We start from the raw sequence: 22,573 nt of genomic DNA, 5'->3' as shown, positions 1-22,573 counted from the left end.
CTGCCCTGCAGCCTTGTATGGCAGAGCCCAGGCTGGCCCGGCAGCTCCTGCACAGTGTTGCTGTTGTTTCTACAGTTTCAGGGTGCTTTGCCCAGTTGGCACTGGGCCCAGGCAGCTTTGCCTCAGTGCTGGGGAGGGACTCCTGAGGATTTCCATATGGGCAATGGAGAGCCCCAGCACAGAGCCACAGGGCGCTGTGCAGACTGCCAGGCTGGTGGCAAGGGTGAGCTAACTGGGCAGTGGTGTGGGGCAGCACCTCTGGTGGGTCCAGAAATGGAGGAGCACTGGGTCATCTTCCCATCACATGGCAGCCCAGCCAAGTGACAGAGCTGTGTCCAGTCCCAAGGTCTTTGAGCCTGGTTCCCTTTGTGGGGCAGTTGGTGCAGTTTGTCCTTCTTCCCCCTGCAGAGCCATCGGGGCCAACCCCCTCTACTGCAGCTGCAACCTGCGCTGGCTCTCCAGCTGGGTCAAGACAGGGTACAAGGAGCCAGGCATTGCCCGCTGTGCTGGGCCCCCTGACATGGAAGGCAAGCTGCTGCTTACCACCCCTGCCAAGAAGTTTGAGTGCCAAGGTGAGAAGTGCTTGTGCTGTCTGTCTATCCATGTCTTCCTCAGGCAGGGCAGCCAGTGTGACAGGGAGCCAGGCTGCCTCCTGCCCCGCACCTTGCATCACTCCATGAGTCTGGGGAACTCCAGTATTTCATCCCTTGAGCTGCTTTGTGGAGGAGAGGGACTAGCATGCTTCTTTAGCCTTAACTGGTTGGTGGCATGTCTGTGATGACTGAGCAAGCATGTGGCTGTCCCACTGCCTGGTGCACAGCCCCTTAGTGGGGAAGGCTCTGCTCCCAGTGGTGGCTGGCACTCTGTGCCCCGTGTTGGTGCCCAAACGTGGACTTTTCTCCATCAATGCCTGCACTGATGGGCACCTCCATACCTCCTGTCCCACAGGCCCACCTGCTCTGAGTGTCCAGGCCAAGTGCAACCCCTGCCTCTCCAGCCCCTGCCAGAACCAGGGCACCTGCCACAATGACCCCCTTGGCTTCTACCGCTGTGCCTGCCCCAGTGGCTACAAGGTACCCTGGTCCCGAGGGTCCCCAGCCCAGGGAGACCCATCCCTGCAGCAGGGAAGGAGAGATCATAAAGGGTCTGCTATGCCCCCTGGGCTTGCTGCCTGCTGGACTGTCCCCACTCCCTGCACACTTCAGTGTCCCGCTGAGTGGGATAGGGCAGGAGGAGCGGGACATGGTGCTGTGGCACCCTCCTCACTCCCACCTCTCCCTCCTTCCCCAGGGCAGGGACTGTGAGGTGGCACTCAGCGGCTGCTCCTCCAACCCCTGTGCCAATGGGGGAACCTGCCAGCCCCAGGAGGGAGAAGGAGCTGGGTTCAGGTGAGTGCTGGATGGGGACCCACAAAAAGATGGGTGTTTGTGCAGTGGTGTGGAGCTCCAGCATCCCACAGAGATAAAGGCTGTCGCTTCCTTCCTGTGCTGCATGCTCGCTGGGGCGTGTAGCTGGGATATTGCATTTATCCAGCAGCTCCAGCCTATGCTGCCGGCTCTCTGCAGCCCTGCCTAGACCTCCTGCCAGCACCAGCAGGGCTGAGCACTGTCTCTGCTTTCCCCTGCTCCCCAGCCCTGCAGGCTACTGGGCTGAGGGCACAGGGGCAGGGAGGAGAAAGGTTTGGCCGCCACGGGAGGTATGGGGAAGCAGAGGGCAGGGGGATCTGGGGCTGGGATCCCCCCGCTGCAGTAGGGCTGACTGTGATATGGGGCAGGATGTGGCTCTGGGGTCAGTGCCACTCCCTGTGGGGCTGCCGTACCCCTGGGCAACCTTTGCTACCCCAAACACTTCAGGCTATTCCAGGAACCGGGGCACAATTAGCAGCTGAAAATAGACGTCAGGCCGGGGGCGAAGAGGTGGGCTGCACAGCCTCCTGCCCCCCCAGCACTGAGTGGCCTCTCAGCCCGTTGTCGCGGCAACTCAGCATCCTGTCTGCTCATCTGGGGCAGCTGCTGCCCTCCCCTGCACCTGCTCTTTGGCAGGGGGCAGGAGCCCAGCTCCCACAGCCTCTTGGTGTGCTCTGCAGGCAGGATACTGTGCTGCCTTTTCGGGGTAGCCACCCTGAAATGCTCCATTTCCCATCCTCTGACACTGCCCCATACCCCATGGCAGGTGCCAGTGCCCGGTGGGCTTCGAGGGCCCAAGCTGCCATGCTGCCAATGACCCCTGCAAGGAGCACAGCTGCAAGAATGGGGGCTCCTGTGTGCCCGGGGCCACCAACTACACCTGCCTGTGCCCTGCCCGCTACACAGGTACCCGGCATGACGGCTGGCCAGCCCCAAACCTCACAAGCCTGGCTAGGGGATTTGGCCAGTCCTTCTCCCCTCCCACTGCTGAGGGCTAGTAGCTCGTCTGCCTGCTACCCCAGTGCCCATCACTGTAGCTTCTGGGGTCCTCTGGGCCCAGCCACCTCAGGCCCTGCTGAGACCCTGTGCCACAGGATGCCCTTGCTACCTGGCTGGGGTGAGAGCAGAACCCTGCATCCACAGGGGTGTGAGCCACAGGCTCAGCAGCTCCCTGTCCTGAGCTGAGCCCCTCCATGGGCTCCCTTTGCCCCACAGGGTCCAGGGCTGCCCTGCTTGTCCCAGAGCTGTTTGGCACTGCCTGGCACCGCCTCTTCTGCCCCACAGGAGATTTCTGTGAGCAGCCACTAGATTTCTGCTCAACTGAGCTCAGCCCGTGCCAGCATGGCTCCACCTGTGTCTCCACCAGCCAGGGACCCAGGTGAGCCCCCCTCCCCAAACTGCTTTCTCCTGGCTGCCTGTTGGGGGAGATTTGCTTTTAGGGAGCTGCAGCTTGTGGGCTGGTGAGGGGGACATGAGGGGATGTCAGGAGGAGCAGGTGCCCACTGGCACAGGGGGAAGGAAGGGGCAGCCATGAGGCCCCTGCCTGCCCCAGGTGTGAGTGTGCCCCCGGCTATGTGGGGAGCAACTGCAGTGAGGACTTCGACGACTGCCAGGACCACCGGTGCCAGAACAACGCCCGCTGCCTGGACGAGGTGAACGGCTACTCCTGCCTCTGCACTGAGGGCTACAGGTACCGCTGGGGAGGGCGGAGGGAGACAGAGAGACACTGGGGACAGGGGGGATGGTTATGTGGCACTGTGCAGGATGGACTCATCCTGGCTACCTTGTCCATTCATCCATCCATCCCAGTACAAGAGGAAGGAGTGGGGCTGGAAGTGTGGGTCCCCAGGAGTGGGGTCTGAAGGGAGCCAGTGTCCCAGGACAGGGCTCAGCATCCAGGCATCCCTCTGACACCACTGGCTGAAGAGCCTCCTCGAGGACCCCAAAACAGAGGGATACTGTCAGAGCTCCATGGGGTGGTGGGGAGGGGTTAGGGCTCTTTCCCAGCCCTGTGGCCAGCAGCACCCTTGGCCCCACAGTGGCCAGCTCTGTGAGATGCCACCCCGTGCTGCCGGCCAGCCCGGCCTCTGTGAGCGAGCTGAGTGCCAGAATGGGGCCCCGTGTGTGGAGCGGGGTGCACGTGCCCTCTGCCAGTGCCTGCCTGGCTTTGGTGGCCCCAAGTGCGAGAAGCTACTGAGCGTCAACTTCGTGGACCGTGACACGTATCTGCAGTTCACTGACCTGCAGGACTGGCCCCGGGCCAACATCACCCTGCAGGTGAGGGCTGATGGGCATGGGGCACTTAGGGGGGTGGCATTGGGGTTCTGCCCTGGGAACGAGGGTCCCACCTCTCCCCCCCCCACCAGGTCTCCACAGCTGAAGGCAATGGCATCCTGCTGTACAACGGTGACAGTGACCACATGGCTGTGGAGCTGTACCAGGGTCACGTCAGGGTCAGTTATGATCCTGGCACTCACCCCAGCTCAGCTATCTACAGGTACCTGCCACCCCTTCCCACTCGCTGGGGACCATCACCCCCATTGTATGGGCTTTGGGGGCTCCCTGGTGACCCAGTCCTTCCTGCCAGTGCTGAGACCATAAACGATGGGCAGTTCCATACCGTGGAGCTGGTGACCTTCGACCAGATGGTGAACCTCTCCATCGATGGTGGCAGCCCCATGACCATGGACAACTCGGGCAAGCAGTACACGCTGAACAGCGAGGCCCCCCTCTACGTAGGAGGTAGGATGGGGGCCAGGGGGAGGATGGGAGGGCTCTGGGCACACTGATGGTCCTGCTCTCCTCAGGGATGCCTGTGGACGTCAATTCGGCCGCCTTCCGCCTCTGGCAGCTCCTCAATGGCACCAGCTTCCACGGCTGCATCCGTAACCTCTACATCAACAATGAGCTGCAGGACTTCACCAAGACACGGATGACGCCAGGGGTGGTGCCGGGCTGCGAGCCCTGCCGCAAGCTCTACTGCCTGCACGGCATCTGCCAGCCCGCCGGCGCCCAGGGCCCTGTCTGCCACTGTGAGCCCGGCTGGGATGGGCCCCACTGTGACCAGCCCCGCGGCGGCCCCTGCCAGGGACACAAGTGAGTGCCCCCACCCTGCTGGCTGCCCCACAGCAATGGGCTTGGCCGACTGGCTGCCCCACTTCATTGGCTGCCCCACCACAACTACCCCACCCTATCGGGTCATTGGCTGCCCTGCCCAACCCTCCCATTTGTTGTTAGTTGCCCTCTCCTGGGACTGGATCCTGTTGGGTTGTGTTGGGTCCTGCTGGGTTGTGCTGATGGTGCCAGGTTGTGCCGGTGCCATGCCAAGGTGATGCTGTGCTGTGGCGGTGGTGCTATGCCATGCCACAAGCACTGGGTCATACCGGGGCTGTGCTGTGCCAGAGCCACACCAGGGCAGTGGCAGTGCCATGTCACGATGGCTGTGCCCTGGCAGTGCCATGTTGTTCTCCATGCGATGCGGGGTGCTGAGCTATGCCGTGCTCTGTGCCAGTGGGCCATGCGTGCTGCTGCTGTGCTGGGCCATGCTGGCAGGTGCCTGATGGCTCTGGTTGTCTACAGGTGTGTGCATGGGCTGTGCCTGCCCCTCGACACCCTCTCCTACAGCTGCCAATGCCACGAGGGCTTCCAGGGTGCCCTCTGCAACCAGCCGGTCGAGCCACCTGACCCCTGCCACCACCGGCCCTGTGTCCACGGCCACTGCCGCCTCACCCCGGGTGGCCAGCCCACCTGTGAGTGCCACAGTGGTTACGCTGGAGCCCTCTGTGACCAAGGTAGGTGCCAGGGAGGTGGATGCCCAGAGTGGGCAGCCCCATGCTGGGACACTGGGCTGAGCATCGCTGTCCTGCAGAGCTGGAGTGCCATGGGGAGCCGGTGCGGGACTACCACCAGGTGCAGCGGGGCTATGCCATCTGCCAGACAACGCGCCCGGTGGCCTGGGTGGAGTGCCGGGGAACCTGCGGTGGCCCTGGTGGCCGCTGCTGCACCGGCCTGCGGCTCAGGCGCAGGAAATACGCCTTCGAGTGCAGCAACGGCGCGACCTTCGTGGAGGAGGTGGAGAAGCCCAGCAAGTGTGGCTGCAGCCAGTGCCTGTGAGCGGCCACTGGCCCCGGAGGAGCAGGGGGCCGGCAGGGAGCCCCCCTGGAGCCAAGGACCTCGCTTTGCCCTGCAGCCATGGTGCTGCTGTCTGGGTGTTCCTGAACTGCAGCTGCATCAGAGGAACCCAGTGGAGGGTAGAGCTGTTGCATCTAGAGGGTTGGGGGAGAAAAAAAGTTAAGAAAAAGAACCACCCACAGACAAAGCAAATGTGTAGATAGAGATTTTTTTTTTAATGAACTGCAGCTTCACAGGTGTGTGGATACGGGGTGGACACTCTGTCCAGCTGCTCCCTGCAGTGCTCTGCCTTCCCCCCCCCGCCAGCACAACCTGACAGCTGCGAGAGGGCAGCGCCTGTGTCCCTCTGTGTCCCCTCCTTGGCAGCCCTGTGCCTTGCATCCAGCCAGGTGAGCCGGGGGCTTTTCCAACAGGTGGGACTGGAGCAGAGGGTCCTGATGTGGCCGAGCCTCATGGGCCATGGCAGGCTGTGGCTGGCAGAGGGCTGTGTGGTGTAGTCAGCATTCCATGGTCCCAGTGAGCCCAGAGCCTAGCTCTGTGTTCTCTCCTCTGGCAGCCCTGGCCTCCCCACTGAGCACCTGCCATCATCCTGATGGCATCTGCAGCAAGCAGCTGCCCAGTGCCCAGCCTGGGCTGCCAGTGCCCAGAGCATCCCAAATCATGTCACCAGCTCTGCAGCTGCAGCCTGACCTGCCTGTGACACCCCTGGGCTGTGCTTCCTGACCAGGTTCTGGGGCACACAGGGCATGGCTGCAGCCCAGTGTGGTGGTGTTGGGTCCACACTGGGTGCAGCAAGACCAGGGTAGTCCCCAGCGCACTGAGTGGGTCAGGGGAAGCAGGGCACAGATGTCCATAGGGGCCCCAGCACCAGCCCTGGCCTGTGCTGAAGGGGCCATGAATGGCCACAACCCAGCCAAGTGGCTCTGCTCAGAATTGGAAGCCACTCAGCACAGCATGGGGATCCTGCTCATCCAGGGCCCTGCAGCTCAACACTGTGTCCTGCTGGCCCAGTGAGCTGGGGCAGGAGGCTGCTGGGACAGCCAGAGGGTGGGGTTGCTGTGCCCCTAACTAGGGCTTGAGCCTTGTGGATGCTTGTGCCACTTGAAACAGCTGAAGAAGCCCAAGCCAGCAAGCCTGGAGCTTACACACCACTGCCAGGGTAAGTCCCACCTGCTCCTGGACTCAAAGCCCACAGTAGACTCTCTGGGCTGCTGTGGGAGCAGGGGTAATGCCACTGCAGCATGGGGAGCCCATGCTGTGGTACTGCACACACCCTCCACCTCTGCAGCATTGCTTCTACATCTGTGGGGATCATGGATGGTGCGAGCCCAACCTAAGACACTGCACACACCTGGACAGTGCCTCACCACGTCACCTGGATGGACAAACTCATGCCAGGGGTGCAGCCCTGGGTCCCTCTATCTCACCACTCCAGCCCATCGGCTTCTGGTCAGGACTGCTGGCTGCACCAGGCTCTGGGCACCTCCACCGAGTGCAGCCAGCTCCTTGGCTGCCATCACCAGCCCTGGTCACCAACAGCATCCAGGAGATTCTCACCACCACAGGGACATGGTTCTGCCACAAACGTCCTCCCCACAGGAGCCCCCTCTGCCACACAGAGGAGCTGGGATGCATCTCATTTTGCCCATGGCCCGGCCAGGGATTGGTTGTGTTGTGTTTCTGTTCTTGCCGTCCGCTAACCGCTAAAGTATCTCTTTATACAGAATACTTACAGATTCTAATATATATTTGTATTTCATTTTGTTATAGTATTTTTATATGTTCAGGGTCAACAAATGATGTTTTCTTTTTGTTTACAGATGCTACTGGGCAGGAAAATGACGGTGGCTTTGTTTGGCCCGTGGGGTTTGTGTGTGTCACTGTTGAAGACGCTGGTTTGTACTAGGCTGGCGAGGGAGGCACTGAGCATCCTTCCGCTGGCAGAGGCTGTATTGTTTTAGGAGCTGTTTGGTATTGTCTATGTTGTCTTCCCTGTGAACATGACATTTATTCATTCAGAAGCTTGGCCTCTTCTTTCCTGGAGAGGAGAAGTGGGCAGCTGGTGCTCAGGAGCTGCTGGGCGTACGAGGAGGTGGCACAGGCTGGGGAGATGGATGACGACCTGCCACTCTTGGCACAGCCCCAGCCACATCTTCTGGCCAGAGCATCACCCATGTGGATGTGCAGCCCCAGGCTGACGCCTCGTCTTCAGGGACAGCTTGGGTCACTCTTCCAAGACCTTGCAAAAGGAGCCTGGGTGGTGCGTGGGGCAGCGTGGGATGCTGAAGGGCCAGGTGCCTGCTGCGGGGAAAACTGGGCACCTCTAGCTCTTTGGTGACGGGACTGGGGTCCTTGGGCAGCACCAAGGGGTTGCATTGTTCATGCCACAAACACAAATCTGATGCAGAAAGTGGCACCACCAGCTCAAACACTAGCGTGGGAACACTCAAATCCCACTCAGGCATTTATATTCCCCCTCCAGAGAGCAGAGGTCCCAGGTGCCAGCCCCGCCTCCCCCCTCCACTCACTCACCTTTGCCCTCCTCCAGTTATCACACCAAACAAACGCTGATATCAAAGAAACGTTTAATAAGCTGCAATAAAATACGGACCTTTAGAAAGCTCATAGGGTGAATATCGACAGTAGAGGAAGAAAAGAAAACAAGGTGGTGGGAATCCTTGAGGAGTTTAGATCTGAGTCAGGGACCTTTTACCTGGAACAAGAACACAACTTCTTCCATAGGCTAGGATGAAATAAAAGACAGGAGCACAGAGTTCACAAAATGTCAACATTTAGAGAGTTGATACATATTCAAAGTTCAAATGACCCAGCTCTTATAGCTATACATATTGATTTAAAGCAACTTAATATAATTTTCTTTTTTTCTTTTTTTTTCCTTTTTTATATATACACTTTCAAAGGTTTGTCAGGTGAGGTATGTAAACATTATCTAATGGAAACCCCTCTCCACATTTCCAACTGAGAATTCACAGCAGACAGTTCATTTTCCCAACTTGCGACACAGTACTTCCCACTTCCCAATGCAACCAGGAATGCCGTCCCAAGCCACGGCTCTCCCAGGCACAGCCACTGGCTCCCATTTCCCACCACTGGTCTGTACAGTTCACATTGCTTAGGCTCAAACATACAGTACCGGACAGGAGGACTTTTCAGCTCAGTGTCTAAAATTCATATTGAAACAAACAGAGAAACAAAACTCTCCCAAGGAAGCTGACACAGATGAAGGAAAAACATTTGCCATCGGGTTGGAGATAATATTTAAATGCTGAGCATCCTAAGAAAAAAATTACTGGGTTGTTTTTCCCTTTTTTTTTTTTTTTTTTTTTCCTTTACACACCTGTTTGAAGGGCAAAGGATGAGTGGGGCTGGTGAGGGGCACTGGAGGGCCAGGACCCAGCAGCACCCCTCACTCCACTGTCCAAAGTCAGGGACCCATCATCATAATAGGAGCAATGAACCAGCCAAAGCTGCCCCACACAGCCAGCCAGGCTCGGGGGAGTGTGCTACCAGCAATCACTTCCAAGAAAAAAAGGGGTTAAAAAAAAGGGAAAAGATTAAAAATCCAAACACACTTAGGACAAAACCAGCCAAATTACTTGGAACCTCCTAGAAGGAGAATAAAAATTGCAGTGGCAAGCAAATCAGCAAATGACCTTCTGGAGCCAGCACTGGGATTTAAGGGCAACAGTGGTGCACTCCCTTGGGGCACCTATACCTGCAGGAAGTGCAGAATTCCCAAAGGAAGCTGCTCAATGCAGTAACTCACTAGTGGGAGTTTGCTATCAGTAACTACCTACCCTATCCCAGCCGTTTTGAGAGGGTTCCCTGGGAGTGACAGCAGCCCCCAGCTCCCACATCCCTGGGGACGCTTCCTTGGGCATCCAAAGGCCAGAAGACCACCCCCATCCCACACTGGATCGAGTCCCTGCTGGGAGCAGGATTATTCCCACCCAGCCCTGAGCCCCGAGAGCCCCTGCCATCGAAGCAGACATTATTACTACAAACCTTATTGCTTGCAGTGTCCCCCACCCTGGGGAACAGCCATCCTGGCCAGCCACAGGAGCTCACTGCCCCCCCGGGGACCGTGGCCATTGACCAGGTCTGACATCATCAAAATGAGATGAAGAGTTAATGCTTCAACTTTGATGTGACAATAAAAAACCACCCAAACACCACCACCACCCCCCACCCCAGCCCTTCCCATCCATCCCTTCCCATTCACCACCCCCCCACACAATAGCCAGCCCTTTGGTTGTGGCACACTGGGTGATACAGCCCCACCAACAGACACACCAGTCAGAACAAGAACGTGTGGAAAGCCCATGAAATAAATATTTAAAAAACCTATTTACAATATTAGATCTGTGAGCATGAAGTGAGAGAAAAATGCTTTTTCCTGCCCCCAAAAAAGCTTAAAAAGTAGGTTAACATCCTGCCGCCTAGCACAACACTATCTTACATGGAACCTACACATAATATATATTCACATTTAATTTTAAAATTAGGTACTCTTACAGACAGACTTAGAAAACATTGGCTAGCAACACAGCCCGAGGGACTGCCCAGCCTCTGGACCCACGCGGTGAGCGCCGTCCGGCTGCATCCCAGCTCCTCCGCTGCCCTCAAGCTGCCAACGCGCCCTGAATCCAAACTGCCAGCTGCCCCCCGCTGCCCCTTGGGGAGGGGGTGGAAGTGCTCGTGAAGGAGAGGGCTTGTCCACAGGGAGGGGAGGAGAAAGGATGGGGAGCATGATTTCTACTAAGCCTAGGGGTGAGCTTAATACAAACAAGAACTCCTGAGAACATCTTAGAACAGATGGATTCATTTCACAACCACCAAGCTAAAGGATGGGCCGAACGGACGCTACGATACACGGAGGGGGATGAGCGCGGAACGGGGACCTCGCAGCCTCGTGGTTTGCTCAAAAAAACAGGCCGAGGATGTGGACCAGAGGACGCTTTGGCTGGGGCTCAGCCCTCTTCCCCTGGTGTGACTGCCAGCTGTGGAGAGGTGAGAGCCCAAGCCGAACGGCAGCCCGCAGCTCCCTACAGCCCCAGGCACTGCCCATGCCTATGGGAGGCTGCAAACAGCAGCCTTCCCAGGTGCCTTCAACTGGGAATGCATTTGTCAGGCAGAATGAATATGAGCTGGAGAGAGAAACTGTCCATCAGCAAATCTTAAAAACAGGGCAGCAGTACATCCATGTCTGGCTGGGAGATTACTAGGGGCTGGCAGAGATTCTGGAAACAGGCATTTCCAGAGGTGCAGTGCAAACAGCTGGAAAATGGCTAGGACGCAGCTTTGCTCCTCTGCACACAGGCAAAAAGGGGCTCCGGCAGCCTGCTCTGTCCAGCACCACACAGCTCCCCTGGGCATGGGAGGGACAGGGATACAAAGAGCAGCAGGAACTTATCCCACTCTCCCATCTCATGGAAGATGACTAGCAATGTGGTGGAGAGTTTCCTGAAAGCATTGGCTAGCCAGCTCTTTGGAGAACTTATGCTACAATTGCATCTCACTAACGTGTTGGCAGCTGAACACACAAACACCACTGCACACAGCAAACACACATGGAAACGACCTAATAAATGATGAATTAGTGATGAATACAAACATGTGCACACCTTGGATATACTGCACACACCCTGTCAGCAGAGGAACTCATTCCAGGGCTAGCATTGCCAGACAAGAACCTAGCAGCTACAGATAGAAGGAGCCAACCTGGGCTCAAACTGCTCTTGCAGCCCTCATCCCCCAAAAGATACATTTTAGGTAAAATGGGTGGTTCCCGACCACATGAAGTGTGAAGACCCAGAGCTGCCAATGACAATGTGAGAGAGGAAAAGGTAACTATGCATATGAGAGAAGGGGGCTGGCAATGAAGGGATGGTGAGGACATCTGTGGAGATGCAGAGCTAAGAAGATGCTGCTCCTGGTACATGGACTGGGGAGCTGTGCTGAAGACTAGTTTCCAGATGAGAACACTGCCAGCAAGGAAAGCCAAAGTAACAGAAAGAGAAAGGGTTTATTTTGTGGGACACAGCACTTGTGCTGAAATCCAGAGCTGAATGAAGAAGCAGAGCAGGGAGCTGTGGGGTAGCCCAGAGGAAGAAGTGTGCAATGAGGCAGTGGAGCTGTGGATGGCACTGTGGTAGTGCCAGTGGGCAGCTCTGCACCAGAGTGAATGGAAAACACTCAATGCCCATGTGAAATAAGGCGATAAATTGTTTTGCTTGTTTCCTTCCATTCCTTAAGATCGTCTGCAGCTCCCTGTGCATCACCTGCATTGTGTAGAAGCTGCAGTTATTGGAAATGGGCTGCTCTAAAGAAGGGCCAATGCCTCAGCAGCACACCTCACCATTGCCAGAACAAATAGAAGAGAGTCGTGCACATCCCAAGTCATTTAGAAAGAGCAACAGGTTACATACACAGTATTACCTCTACTTATTTTTATGTCTCTCATGCACTGTTTTAGCTGAAAAGTGGCTGGGAGGAGAGAGGAAACTGGGAAGCAAATTGGGAAGAAAATAAAGCAACATGAGGACTGATTGGGGAAAAAAGGAGAAAAAATTCAAACAACTGAGCACTGACAAAAAAAAAAAAAAATGGAGCTACCCAGGCAATGCCACCCTACCTGGCAGTCATCTTGCATGCAGAACCTTTAAATTACTAGTAAATTACACTGAAATTTAATTTTCTAGCAAATTACAGCATTCCTCCCTCCTTCCTGACTCAAAATAAAGCACTCACAAAAGCAGGTGCAAAGTTCATTAAAAGCAGGTGTTGTAGTCTGCAAACCTGGCAGTTACTGCTGGTGTCAAGTGGAGAATGCACATAGGAGAGGCAGAGGGGCCAAAGATGACATCTCCTGGAGGAGTGACGGCAAGGAAAGGAGCCTGGCAAGGAGCTGTAGGTTGCCTCAGAGCAGAAAGCCTTAATGCTTTTCTGGAGATGTCAACCACCCCTGGTCGACCTCACTCCTGGGGCATCCTCCCCTGGGGTGACCCAAAGGAACTTGTAATAAAGCAGCACCAAAATTTCCACCTCGAGGTGGGCTGGAGAGGTCATGCCCATGTGTTTGCTGCAGTGACTCGGCCAGAGGCGATGGCTTCACCTGACCCATCCCTTGGCAAACAAGCCTGAACTCTGTAAAAACTAGCTGCACGTGTTAACCTCACCACCCAGCGCAGCAGCTGCTGGAGAAAACACTCCTGCCATCTCTTCATGGACAGCACAACGTAAAGAAGAATCACTTGTTTTCCTTAAAATTCTGATTTTTAAAAAAGGGGGAGTTGTTGGGAGCAAAGGCAGAAAGCAGAGCAACTCTGTGCAGGGTTTTCATGCCTGGCTGGGGAGAGCCTTGCAGTGGCTGTGGTGCTAGGGACTGGCCATGAGGATGGCTGAGCAGGGAGCCAGGAGGGTCCCTGCTAACAAGACCCCAGACCATTTCACCCTGGGGACAGCCCAACTCAGCACCTCCTCCAAAGTCCCTGCTCCCTGTCTCTGCAGATGCCCATGGTCCTGCTCTGCTGTCTGCCCACCTGAGCCAGGCACCCATAAGAGACATACAACACGTGTGGCCCAGGCTGGTCCCAGGCAGAAGTCTGGGGCAATTGTATTTAAAAATTGTTTTCTTTAAAGTAAAGAACCTCAGAATTATTTGCTTTCTCTTCATTTGCTTTCTGAAGACAAGAATAACAATCCATAGCCCAGTTCAGAACCCTCTTTTCAGCCCCATTCTGACAAAAAAACAGACATTCTACCTTTCCTCATCAAAGGGTACAAAATTTCAGATTTACACCTATGAGGCACAGCCCAGCTCCTGTTGTAAGTCAGTGGCTCTTTGCACAGACTTTGTGAGCGCTACTTTTCGTGCAGGACATACCAGGTCTAAGGTGGGAAAACCAGGGAGGGAGCAAGCTGCTGCAGTAATGGTGAAGGATGGAGAAAGCGGGGCTGTGAAGGATGGGGAAAAGAGAGTTTGCTGCCAGGGAGCAGCATGAGGAGCAGAGGTAAGAGGGGTGCTGACTTGCATGCCTGGCCCGAGGGAAGGAGGGAAAATCCTGGGCCCACATGCCTGCAGAGAGGCTGCCCCAGCTGGAGGTTAGAGGAGGACCGTAAGTACAGATGGAGAAGCAAGAGAGAAAGACAACCTGTAAGAAAGGTACAGATCAGTCATTTAACAGCCATCACTGCCCTCCTGCCTCACATCTCTCTTGAAACGCTTTTAAATCTTTTCTGATGGAATGTTTGACATATCAAACGCATGCAGTAAAAATTAAAGCAATAGATAATTTCATATTACTCTGTACAGGGACTGCCAGGCTAGATTTAATCACCTCATAGCTGTTCAGAGAGTTAACTTATTCTAGCATGATTCAAAGGAAAGGTAAAGGATTATTTTTTTTCTAAATCAGCCATTTCAGAGTAAGAAAAAAATGTGCTGCAGCCTCGTGTGCGTCAGCGCTGGGGGAAGGGAACACCTGCAGGAGAGCCAGAGGCGCTCTGCCAAGGGCGAGTGGATCTCAAACACCTTGTTTCATCCTCTATACTAAACAGGAACAATGAAATATTTTAAAATTATTACCTGTTTTCCACCTCCAGTCTATGGGCTTTGGGATTTGAGGTTCAATGCCAATTGTGAAAAGTAATTCCCATTGCAGCTGAGCCCTCTCCAGTCTCTGCCCTTAGGGCAGGCATCTCTCAAGCCCATGGCCTCTCCTGGAGCCTTGCTCTGAGCAGGGTCAAGGAGCAGAGCAAGGACCAGCAAGATGCTGTTAAAGATGGGGGAATCCCTGAGCCCACACTGTCCTCTCAGGCATTGCTGCTTTCTGCACAGGAGGAGGCTTGCATGGGATTGATGCAAACAGACTTTGTGCAGCAACACAACAATGAAGCTGAAGAGATGCAAGGGCAACAAGGGTCCTTTCCTTGAGCACAGACCACAGCTGTTCCTTCCCAGTCACTGACCATCCCTGCCCAGCACAGCCACACTCTCTGTGCACTTCTAACAGGTTTTTCTCAGAGGTGCTCAGCACCATGACCCTGTTTTGCCACTGCAGACACCCCCAACTGGCTTTTAAATGTGCTGCACAGGCTTGCAAAGGAGCCCTGCAAAGGCACCATGCAAGACAAGGCAGAAGCTTGGCTGCTTTCACTCCACAGCACCAGACACAAGCAAGGACAAACCAACCACACCTTGCTAGTAAAAGGATGAAAGGCATATGATGGTAAAAAATAAACTCAATTCAGCCACTTATCCCAACCCTATTCCAACTGCAAATCCTGCCTTAGGATTGACAAGGCAAGATTGCTAGGCAAGACATACACAAGAGCACAGGGAGAGCCAGGGCTCTCCTTCTGCAGAACACCAACATCAGAAGGAGCTCAAGCCTGTAAGAAGGGAGAGATGCAACCTTCAGTGAAGAGCTGCAGAAACTGCTTTGTTGTCAGAGACCACAGAAATCACCACCAGCACAGCAAAACAGGAGAAGGAGGTCTGTCCAAAAGCAGGGCACGGCAGGACTGATTCATCCCTGAAGCCAGTAAGAAATAAAGAGGAATGCAGCCCAGAGGGTCCAGCTGGCAGCAGCATCTCCCACCTCCACCTGAGCTGGACCTTCCCACCCCAGGGGCTGTGCGACGGGGCAGCCATCAGCAGTATACACACCAGTAGCTAATTAATACTTTTATGCAGGTAACAGACTGGGACACCAGCAGCTACTACTAACAACAAACTAATGAAGGACAGATTCACCTTTCTCTCCCTCACTGATGGGAAACGGTTTTGGTTTTGCTTTGAATGCCACTAAGAAGACAGACAGAAGGAGAACTCTGAAGGAAAGGGAAACGTTTGCGTGCACCCAAAGGCTGCTGAAAGCTACTTCATGTGCACGAAGGTGGTTTTCTTTCTGCTACAGTACAAGTGCTTGTGCCTCAAGTATAAAATGCAAGCCTCCAAATCACACAGACGAGCTTCTTTTTATTTTAAAGTGATAAATAAGGCACTGTACTTTTAACTAAAACTGCCTGGTTCCAAGTTTTAAAAAAACAAAAACAAGGAACGTTCAAACTGCAGAAACTTCCGAACAGCAGAGCCAGACAGGCTGACCTCTTCTCTGTCCGAGACACATCTGCTGATGCCTAAAATCACAAGCGTTATCCTTTAACTGCGGATTTTTAAAGGCTTGCTACAGCTTATAAAAGCAGCTTTAGTTAATGCATGGTAAAGGGTTACTACTATACATCAGTTTTGTACATGGCTACCGGTTCTTCGCTATTTCAGGTCCAGTCGTGAGCGTTTGCTGTGCGAACAGTCCACTTTTGCCCTCAGTTTCCTCTTGCCCTGTGACCCACTGCTCTCCTGCATCTTCTTCATGGACCTTGTCAGGGTCTTCCCACTGCTGGGCTTCTTGTTGGCCATCTTCTGTGACCGTGTGGAGGACTCCCCCAGGGGCTTCTGCTTCAGGGACTTGGAGAGCTCCTCGTGGCTGGGGGGCAGGACAGCCCGTCTGCTTGTGTTCTCTTTGCCCTTCCGTATGGGGAGCCGCATCTTCTCCAGCTGCCTTTTTGGGACCCTCTTCTCTTTTAAAGATATTTTTCTAGCCAGCTTATTGCTCCTCTCCACAGCAGCTTGCTTTCGGGTGGCAGGAGCTTTCACACTGCCCTCCAAATGCTTTATTTTACTGGCCTTCTTGGCAGGCAGCTTGTCCTTGGTGGAGGAGCTGGACCGCTCCTGGGTGCTCCCACTCTCCCTCAGCGTCCTCTTCTTTCTGCTGAGCTGGAGGTCACCTTTGGGTGAGTTGTCCTCCTGGGACCTGCTCTTGCCCTTCCGCCCCTTTCCCATCCCATCTACTGATGGAGATTTAGCAGGGAAGGCATCTGCTTTGATCTGCAAGGCCAACTTTGGAGACATCAGCGGGTTGATGCACACGCTCTTCCGGCTTTGCTTGCTCTCCAGGGACAGGTGGTCCCCCAGGCCATCACTCTTCTTCTCTGCCTTCACCACACGGTGCTGGGCTCGCAGCTTGCCCCGCAGGTTGGAGTACTTGCGCAGGATCCTGGTGCTGGCCTGTGTGGGCAAGCTGGGGGCAGGCTGAACGGTTTTGTCTTCTCTCAGGTCCTCAGTGTCGGAGTCAGTGGGAGATGTCTGGCTGGGAGTGGTGGCTTCTTCAGCCTCTGCTTTATCAGTGTTCTCCCGAATTTTGGCCCAAAGCTTTTGGGTCTTTAGGTTATTCCGAGCTGGGGTAGTGGCAGCAAACTTCTTGAGGTGTTTTTTCAAACGTTCGGCTTGCAGTGAGCTGGGGTAGAGGCTGGAGGAGGAATATTTCTGCATGGGGAGTTTGATGGGGGGGATCTCCCCTGGGAGACGCGTGTTGAGTTTCTTCACGATCACTAGAGACCTGGTTTCAGTTGTCTCCAGAAACCACTGGCAGATGTCAGACAGCTTAAAGGCCTTCATAAAGAGCATCTGTACAGGAGAAAGCTTCTGCACTTCCAGTGAGCCTCTACTTTTCCGTGTTCTTTTCTTGCTTTTCCAAATCTCTTTCAGTTTGTCGGCTTTGTTCTTTACCTTGGGGGTTGGCTGCACCTCCTTCTCCAGCTGGATCCAGCCTTTCTGAACTTTCATGTACTGGGTGTTGAACTCAGCAATGAGCTCCTGGTTCTCCTCTTCGGCACACCATTCCATAAACTTTGGTTTGCTGTCAGCCATGTCTAAGTCCTCCAATGCCAGGGAGTTGTCATTCCCTGAAATGCTTTCTTCCCTCGGTTTGGGTATCGCTTGCATAGACTCCTTCCCTGGTGTGCTCTTTTTTGCAGTGTCAACATGTGCAGGTGCATGTCTTAAGTTATAAAACTGCAGGGCAACTTTTTTATGCTTGGCAGCCTTTGCTGGAAGATGCCTGCTTCCGCCTCTGCTGCTGGGACACAGAGGTGAATTGGCCACCAGCTCGTAGCTCTCCAGCTTGCCCATGCCCATAGCACTGTCAGAGCTCTCCTTATCCTTTGTGCTGGCATCGCCTGGTTTCATATCCACTTGCTTGGCATCATTTGCAGGCACGCTGCTCTCTAGAGGGAGGAGACTGCCCTTCTTCTCAGAATTCTCTTGAATGCCAATTTCCAGCACTTCACCTGGTTGACTTCGGCTGCTGTTAGTGGAGGGATCACCTTTAGAGGAATTTTCTCCCTCTGCTGTAGTCTCTTTTGCAAAGATACTTTTGTAGGCTTGTCTGGTAGTGACACCATTCTCCTCACCTGGCTGATGCTCAGCAATGCTCTCAGGATCCCGGCCAGTGCCTGGCCCCTCACTGGTTTTGAGCAGCACATTGGGGAAGCAGTCATTTGGGAAGTGCACGGATGCTGCCCCGTCCAGGTGCACTTCTTCTCTCTTGAACCGTTTAGTGCCAGGGCTCTTGGAGAGTTTGATCTCAAGGCAAGGAAGCTGCACAGAGCTGGAAGAACCAACATCCTCAGCACTGCCCTCAGCAGGTGACTGGGATTGCTGGCTTCGGAGACACCGGTCAGATGCCACAAGCACCCTCCTGCCTTTCTTCCGCTTCTTGTCTAGACTGTCCTTGGAAGAGTCTTTTGCTGCAGTGTCTGAGCTGTCAGATTCAAGCCGCATTTCCCCTTCAACGGGCTCTTTTTCACCTGCTGGACTATTATTCTGCACTGTCTCCCCTTCTGAGATTTTGGGGAGCACTACGCTGGCCAGCACAGCCTCCTCCTTCAAGATTTTGGGAAGAGCTATGCTGGCCAGCACAGCCTCCTCCTTCAAGATTTTGGGAAGGGCTACACTGTCTGGCACAGCCTCCTCTTCTGAGATTTTCGGGAAGGTTATGCTGGCCAGCCCAGCCTCTTCTTCCAAGATTTTGGGAAGGGCTATGCTGGCCATCACAGTCTCCTCTTCTGAGATTTTGGGAAGGGCTCTGCTGGCTGGTACAGACTCCTCTTGCTCAAGGGCACCATCATTCACCATGCCCAATAATTCATCTTCTGGTTCAGCATTGATGCTTTTGTTCACATCCAGGCACTGCAAGGGGGAAGAGAGCTCTGGGGGGCTCTCTCTGTCTACAGTGGCACAGGGGACATCAGGAGCCTGGTGGCCCAGGGAGTGTGGGGAAGACCCTGCTGAATGTACCCTGCAGAGCTCCAAATCTCCCGTGCCTGGAAGCTGGGCAGGATCCCTGGTACCATCATGGGCTAGGGGTGCTGTGTCCACAGAGGTGGAGGGCTGCAAGGGGAACTTTAGCTCTGGGCTGGTTGGGATTTCAAGATCAGTTTGTGTGTCAGAGCCTGGGCAACCTTCCTCCCCACCAGGTGCCTCTGAGATGTGGAGGGCAGCAAAATCACCAGCCTGCCCACTACTGCTGCCATCCCCAGAAGAGCCCAGGCTGCTGCCAGTCTCACAGGGGATAGTGCTGCCTGCTCTTGTCCCCCCTCCTTCAGCAGGAGGGGAGCTGGGGGGTGGCGAGCCAGCCAAGCTGTCCTCTTTCTGGGGGCTAGGTGGAGCAGAGAGGGAGAAGAAGGGCATGGCCATGGTGGCTTCCCTTGACCGCAGCGCCCTGGTGTTCCGGGGTGGCACTGAGCTTGTCTCAGCTCTCTCTTTTGTTTCTCGGTTGGCTGGTGCCCCTTTAGCTAGGAGCCTCAGGGAAACCCTCTTCTCACCTTCCCGTCCTGCTCCCACAGAACCCCCCACCGAGAGCACCAGGGGTGGCTTAGTGCTTACAAGGGTCTCTGTTCGCAGAGCCGGGCTGCTCCCCCTCTCCTCTGCCCGGGAGCTCTTCACCAGCGTGCGGACGGTCGGGAGCTCGCAGCACTCCCCGTTGAAGTAGTACCCTCGTGTGCTCTTCCTCGCCGTCTTGCGGGACGACACTGACCGCTGGCTCTCGAAATGGCACTCAGTGATGGGCTGGCTGATGTAGACCACGTCACACTGGTTGTCATAGTCGTTGATCCGCAGCCCCGACGCCTTCTTGCTCTTCCGTGTGGATCTGAGGGAGGCTGCCTTGGCGCGGGGGTGCCCGCCGGGGGTCCGGTGGGTGGCTGGCGCGGCGCCAGCAGGCAGCCACCCCTCTTTGGACTTGTCGAGTGGGGCCTTGTCGGCCGCGAGCAGGTGGCAGCCTGCCTTGCCCTTGGCCACAGCGTGCAGGTGGTTTTCTTGCTTTGGTCTTGCATCTTGTTCTTTTGTGTCTAAGTCCTGGTGCAAAGATGCTTTTGAGCTGCACTGCAAAGTGTTCTCCTTGTCGGCTCTGCGAGGGGGGGTCACTGCAAAGCTGGGATCCCAGGACTCTTCTGGTAGAGCTCTGAAAGAACTCTTTTGGGACCCCAGACAGCCATCCAAGCTGTCTTCACTGCCGTTCACATTTGCCACTTTGACTGAGATATAACCTTCCACAAGAGTCTTACCTGCTAGTTGCTCTTTATTGTCCTCACACTTTCTGGCACTGGCTTCTTGCTCGTGCCCAGCAGCTTGCTGCCCTTCCAGGCTTTTTGCGGCATGATGAAAATTCAAAGAGGAAGAGTTCAACGTGCTGAGGTATCCTTGGGTAGAGCTATCCTTTGGACTAGCAGAACGAAGCCTGGCAATGGGGAGCTCGGAGAATTCCCTTCTCAAAGCAGGACTGGAGCTCTCTGCTCTTTCCAGAGACTTCAGCTCCACCAACTGCTTTGGGGTTTGTCCTGTAACATGCAGGGGGCCATCAGACTCTGACTGTCCCAGGTCCAAGCAAGAAGGGAGCTTTGATTCAGTACAAGTAGCACCCTTATCCTGATTTTCAGTGCTTCTCTGGCTACAACCAGAGCCACAAGTAGAGGCCTCCATGCGCTCGGATTCAGACAACTGCTGGCCTTCTGGTTGTACTTCAGTGTATATGTCGTTTAGCACACGAATGAATTGCTTCTGGTGATGTGTACACAGTCTGACCATAAATTTTTCCAGTGGAGACTTCGGCTGATTGTTAGAGTCTATTGCTATTGTCTCTGCTGCATCCTCACTAGAGAGACAAAGAGAGAAGCAATCAGTAACATGTTTCAGGGAATAAAAGTTTATGCTGCAAAACTGGAATAACCCTTCTCCTCCCACTCAGGCAAATCCCTTGCCTGACCTCCAGCTGAGACCAATCACCCTGTTGTCATGGGGCTGGCAAGCACCCCTCCAGTCCCCAGCGTGCACACTTACATATGCATTTTGCTGGCAGGACATGGACTGGCACTGTTGTCTGTCTCCCACTGCCACAGCACCCAGAATTACACTTCTGCCTAGGACATTCTGGTGTATAGGCACCATGTGCCATGTTCAAAGCAAACCTACATTTCCCAGTGAGAATCAGATTTAGTATTTGCCTGGTGCCTGGTGTAGAAGGCCCAGCACTCTGGGGACTCACCAGGATGACTGCACACCTCTGCATGCTTAACCTGCACAGCCAGGCTGGGTGGGAGCAGAACAGCATCCCAGCTGGGCAGATAGATGCCAGAAATCTTGAATGGCTCTGAGGCTTCAAATTCTATTAATGTTTTGGTGGCAGAAGTGGATGAGTGTAAGGCAAGCTGAGCAGAACTGAGCCTCTTCTGTAACGGCTGCAGAAGTTTTGGTGAGCTCCCAGCCCATAGGATGTGCAGGCAGCAACGCACCCTTGCATGGTGCAGAGCCTTGCCATTTGCACTGACCTTTGATTTACTAACATCTAACAAAGCAGCTCTGCAGGTGATGGGCTGACTGTTAACATGCAGTGGTCGCCTAGACAGGTGTGCTTCTACAGCACAGATGGCTACAGGATCACTGCCTCCAGCTAGCTCTCAAACCGAGGTGATTAAAATTTACCTGCTTGGCAGAGGCAATTAATTAGGACTTACTGGTGGAGAAGTTAAGGGATAATTACCCAGTATTCACATGACTTCATCAGGAGAGCCACACCAAGTGCTGTTACTGAGACCATATCTGTTCCCAATGGCAGCACAGGTAATTCCCACCCAGTCTCTGCCACACCGAGGGGGCTGTGAGCCTTGGCACCCACACTGCCTGGCACAGGGTCTTTGCCAGTAACACCGGGCTGCTTTGCAGTAACAGTTGTACTTTGCACTTCTTGGCCTTGTACTGGAGCAGTTAAAGTAATTTCCATCCCCTACAGTCTTGCTCCCTCCTCCCCCAGCATCAGACACCAACCTTGCTGGGTTGGCTGGGTTGAGGGGGGCAATGCTTATTGCAGGGTTCAGGGCCAGGATGAGGAAAATCAGCTCCATCTGCAGTGGGTTTTCCCTCCCCATGCTGCCAGGAGAAGGGTTCAGCAGGCAGACAGGGAGGATGAGCCCTGGCTTGGAGGAGCCACCGGCAGGGAGGGAAAGGCAGGGACAGGAGCTGGTTCTGGGAAGACCTCACCTGCCGCTTCCTTACTGCTTGCGGCAGCTTTCTGTGAACTGACAAGTGCTGGGAAGGCACCTGCAGCAACCTGCTTCCCCAGGCTCATGGGCTCTGCTCCCAAACCTGTCAAAGGGCAGGGAAAGGTGCACAGGGGCTGCTTTGGGTTCTGGGCTGGCCAGGCAGCACCTGGATTCCTCCTCACCCAGAAGTGCTAGGCTGTAGCCAAGCCTGTCCTGAGCTATCCAGCTCTTTCCTTTCCGATTTGCCCAATTTTTAAAATGTAACAAGGCTTTGCCTCTCAATCACAGCCACTCAGTCTCCTTAAAGACTTCTTGGACAAATTTTCTCAAGAGCACCCAGAGAGGCTGAGTGAGCTCAGCTCACTGAATGTGCTCCAGCACCTCCAGAACACACTTTCAGGATTAGTGATAAAAAATGTGCCTCGAGACTTCTTTACTACACCCGGGCAGGAAAAACACCCTCTAGCAACCGTCTCAACTGGTTCTACCTGGTGCTGCAATGACTTTCAATTTGCAATACCTGGGATTAAAGAAAAATGTTCAGGTACAACCTGGCTGCTCTCCAGAGCCCTATATGGGAAGGGTTATGTGAGCCAGAATCTGTTACACAGCCCAGCTCCTCCCCTTGCCCTTCC

At 54.6% G+C, this 22,573-nt stretch overlaps 2 protein-coding genes across 4 annotated transcripts in view; one reads left to right on the top strand and one right to left on the bottom strand.

Moving 5' to 3' along the window:
• Positions 1-5,851, top strand: part of SLIT1 (slit guidance ligand 1) — a 58,788-nt gene extending 52,937 nt beyond the window's left edge. The window contains exons 26-37 of the mRNA XM_051616722.1: positions 409-572; positions 949-1,073; positions 1,291-1,388; positions 2,173-2,312; positions 2,691-2,784; positions 2,959-3,096; positions 3,446-3,683; positions 3,773-3,903; positions 3,994-4,148; positions 4,214-4,502; positions 4,986-5,197; positions 5,275-5,851. Of these exons, the coding sequence (XP_051472682.1) occupies positions 409-572; positions 949-1,073; positions 1,291-1,388; positions 2,173-2,312; positions 2,691-2,784; positions 2,959-3,096; positions 3,446-3,683; positions 3,773-3,903; positions 3,994-4,148; positions 4,214-4,502; positions 4,986-5,197; positions 5,275-5,519 (2,029 nt within the window). The 3' untranslated portion in view covers positions 5,520-5,851. The remainder of the gene's footprint in view (positions 1-408; positions 573-948; positions 1,074-1,290; positions 1,389-2,172; positions 2,313-2,690; positions 2,785-2,958; positions 3,097-3,445; positions 3,684-3,772; positions 3,904-3,993; positions 4,149-4,213; positions 4,503-4,985; positions 5,198-5,274) is intronic.
• Positions 5,852-15,527: 9,676 nt separating this feature from the next.
• Positions 15,528-22,573, bottom strand: part of LCOR (ligand dependent nuclear receptor corepressor) — an 82,623-nt gene continuing 75,577 nt past the window's right edge. For all 3 annotated transcript variants that reach the window (XM_051616718.1, XM_051616719.1, XM_051616720.1), the window contains one exon: positions 15,528-20,554. In XM_051616718.1, the coding sequence (XP_051472678.1) occupies positions 15,835-20,554 (4,720 nt within the window). In that variant the 3' untranslated portion in view covers positions 15,528-15,834. The remainder of the gene's footprint in view (positions 20,555-22,573) is intronic.

The sequence above is a fragment of the Apus apus genome, chromosome 4 (assembly GCF_020740795.1).
Source record: "Apus apus isolate bApuApu2 chromosome 4, bApuApu2.pri.cur, whole genome shotgun sequence".
Lineage (NCBI taxonomy): Eukaryota > Metazoa > Chordata > Aves > Apodiformes > Apodidae > Apus > Apus apus.
Note: the sequence above shows the minus strand (reverse complement) of the source record. Positions and strands in the feature narration are given on the sequence as shown.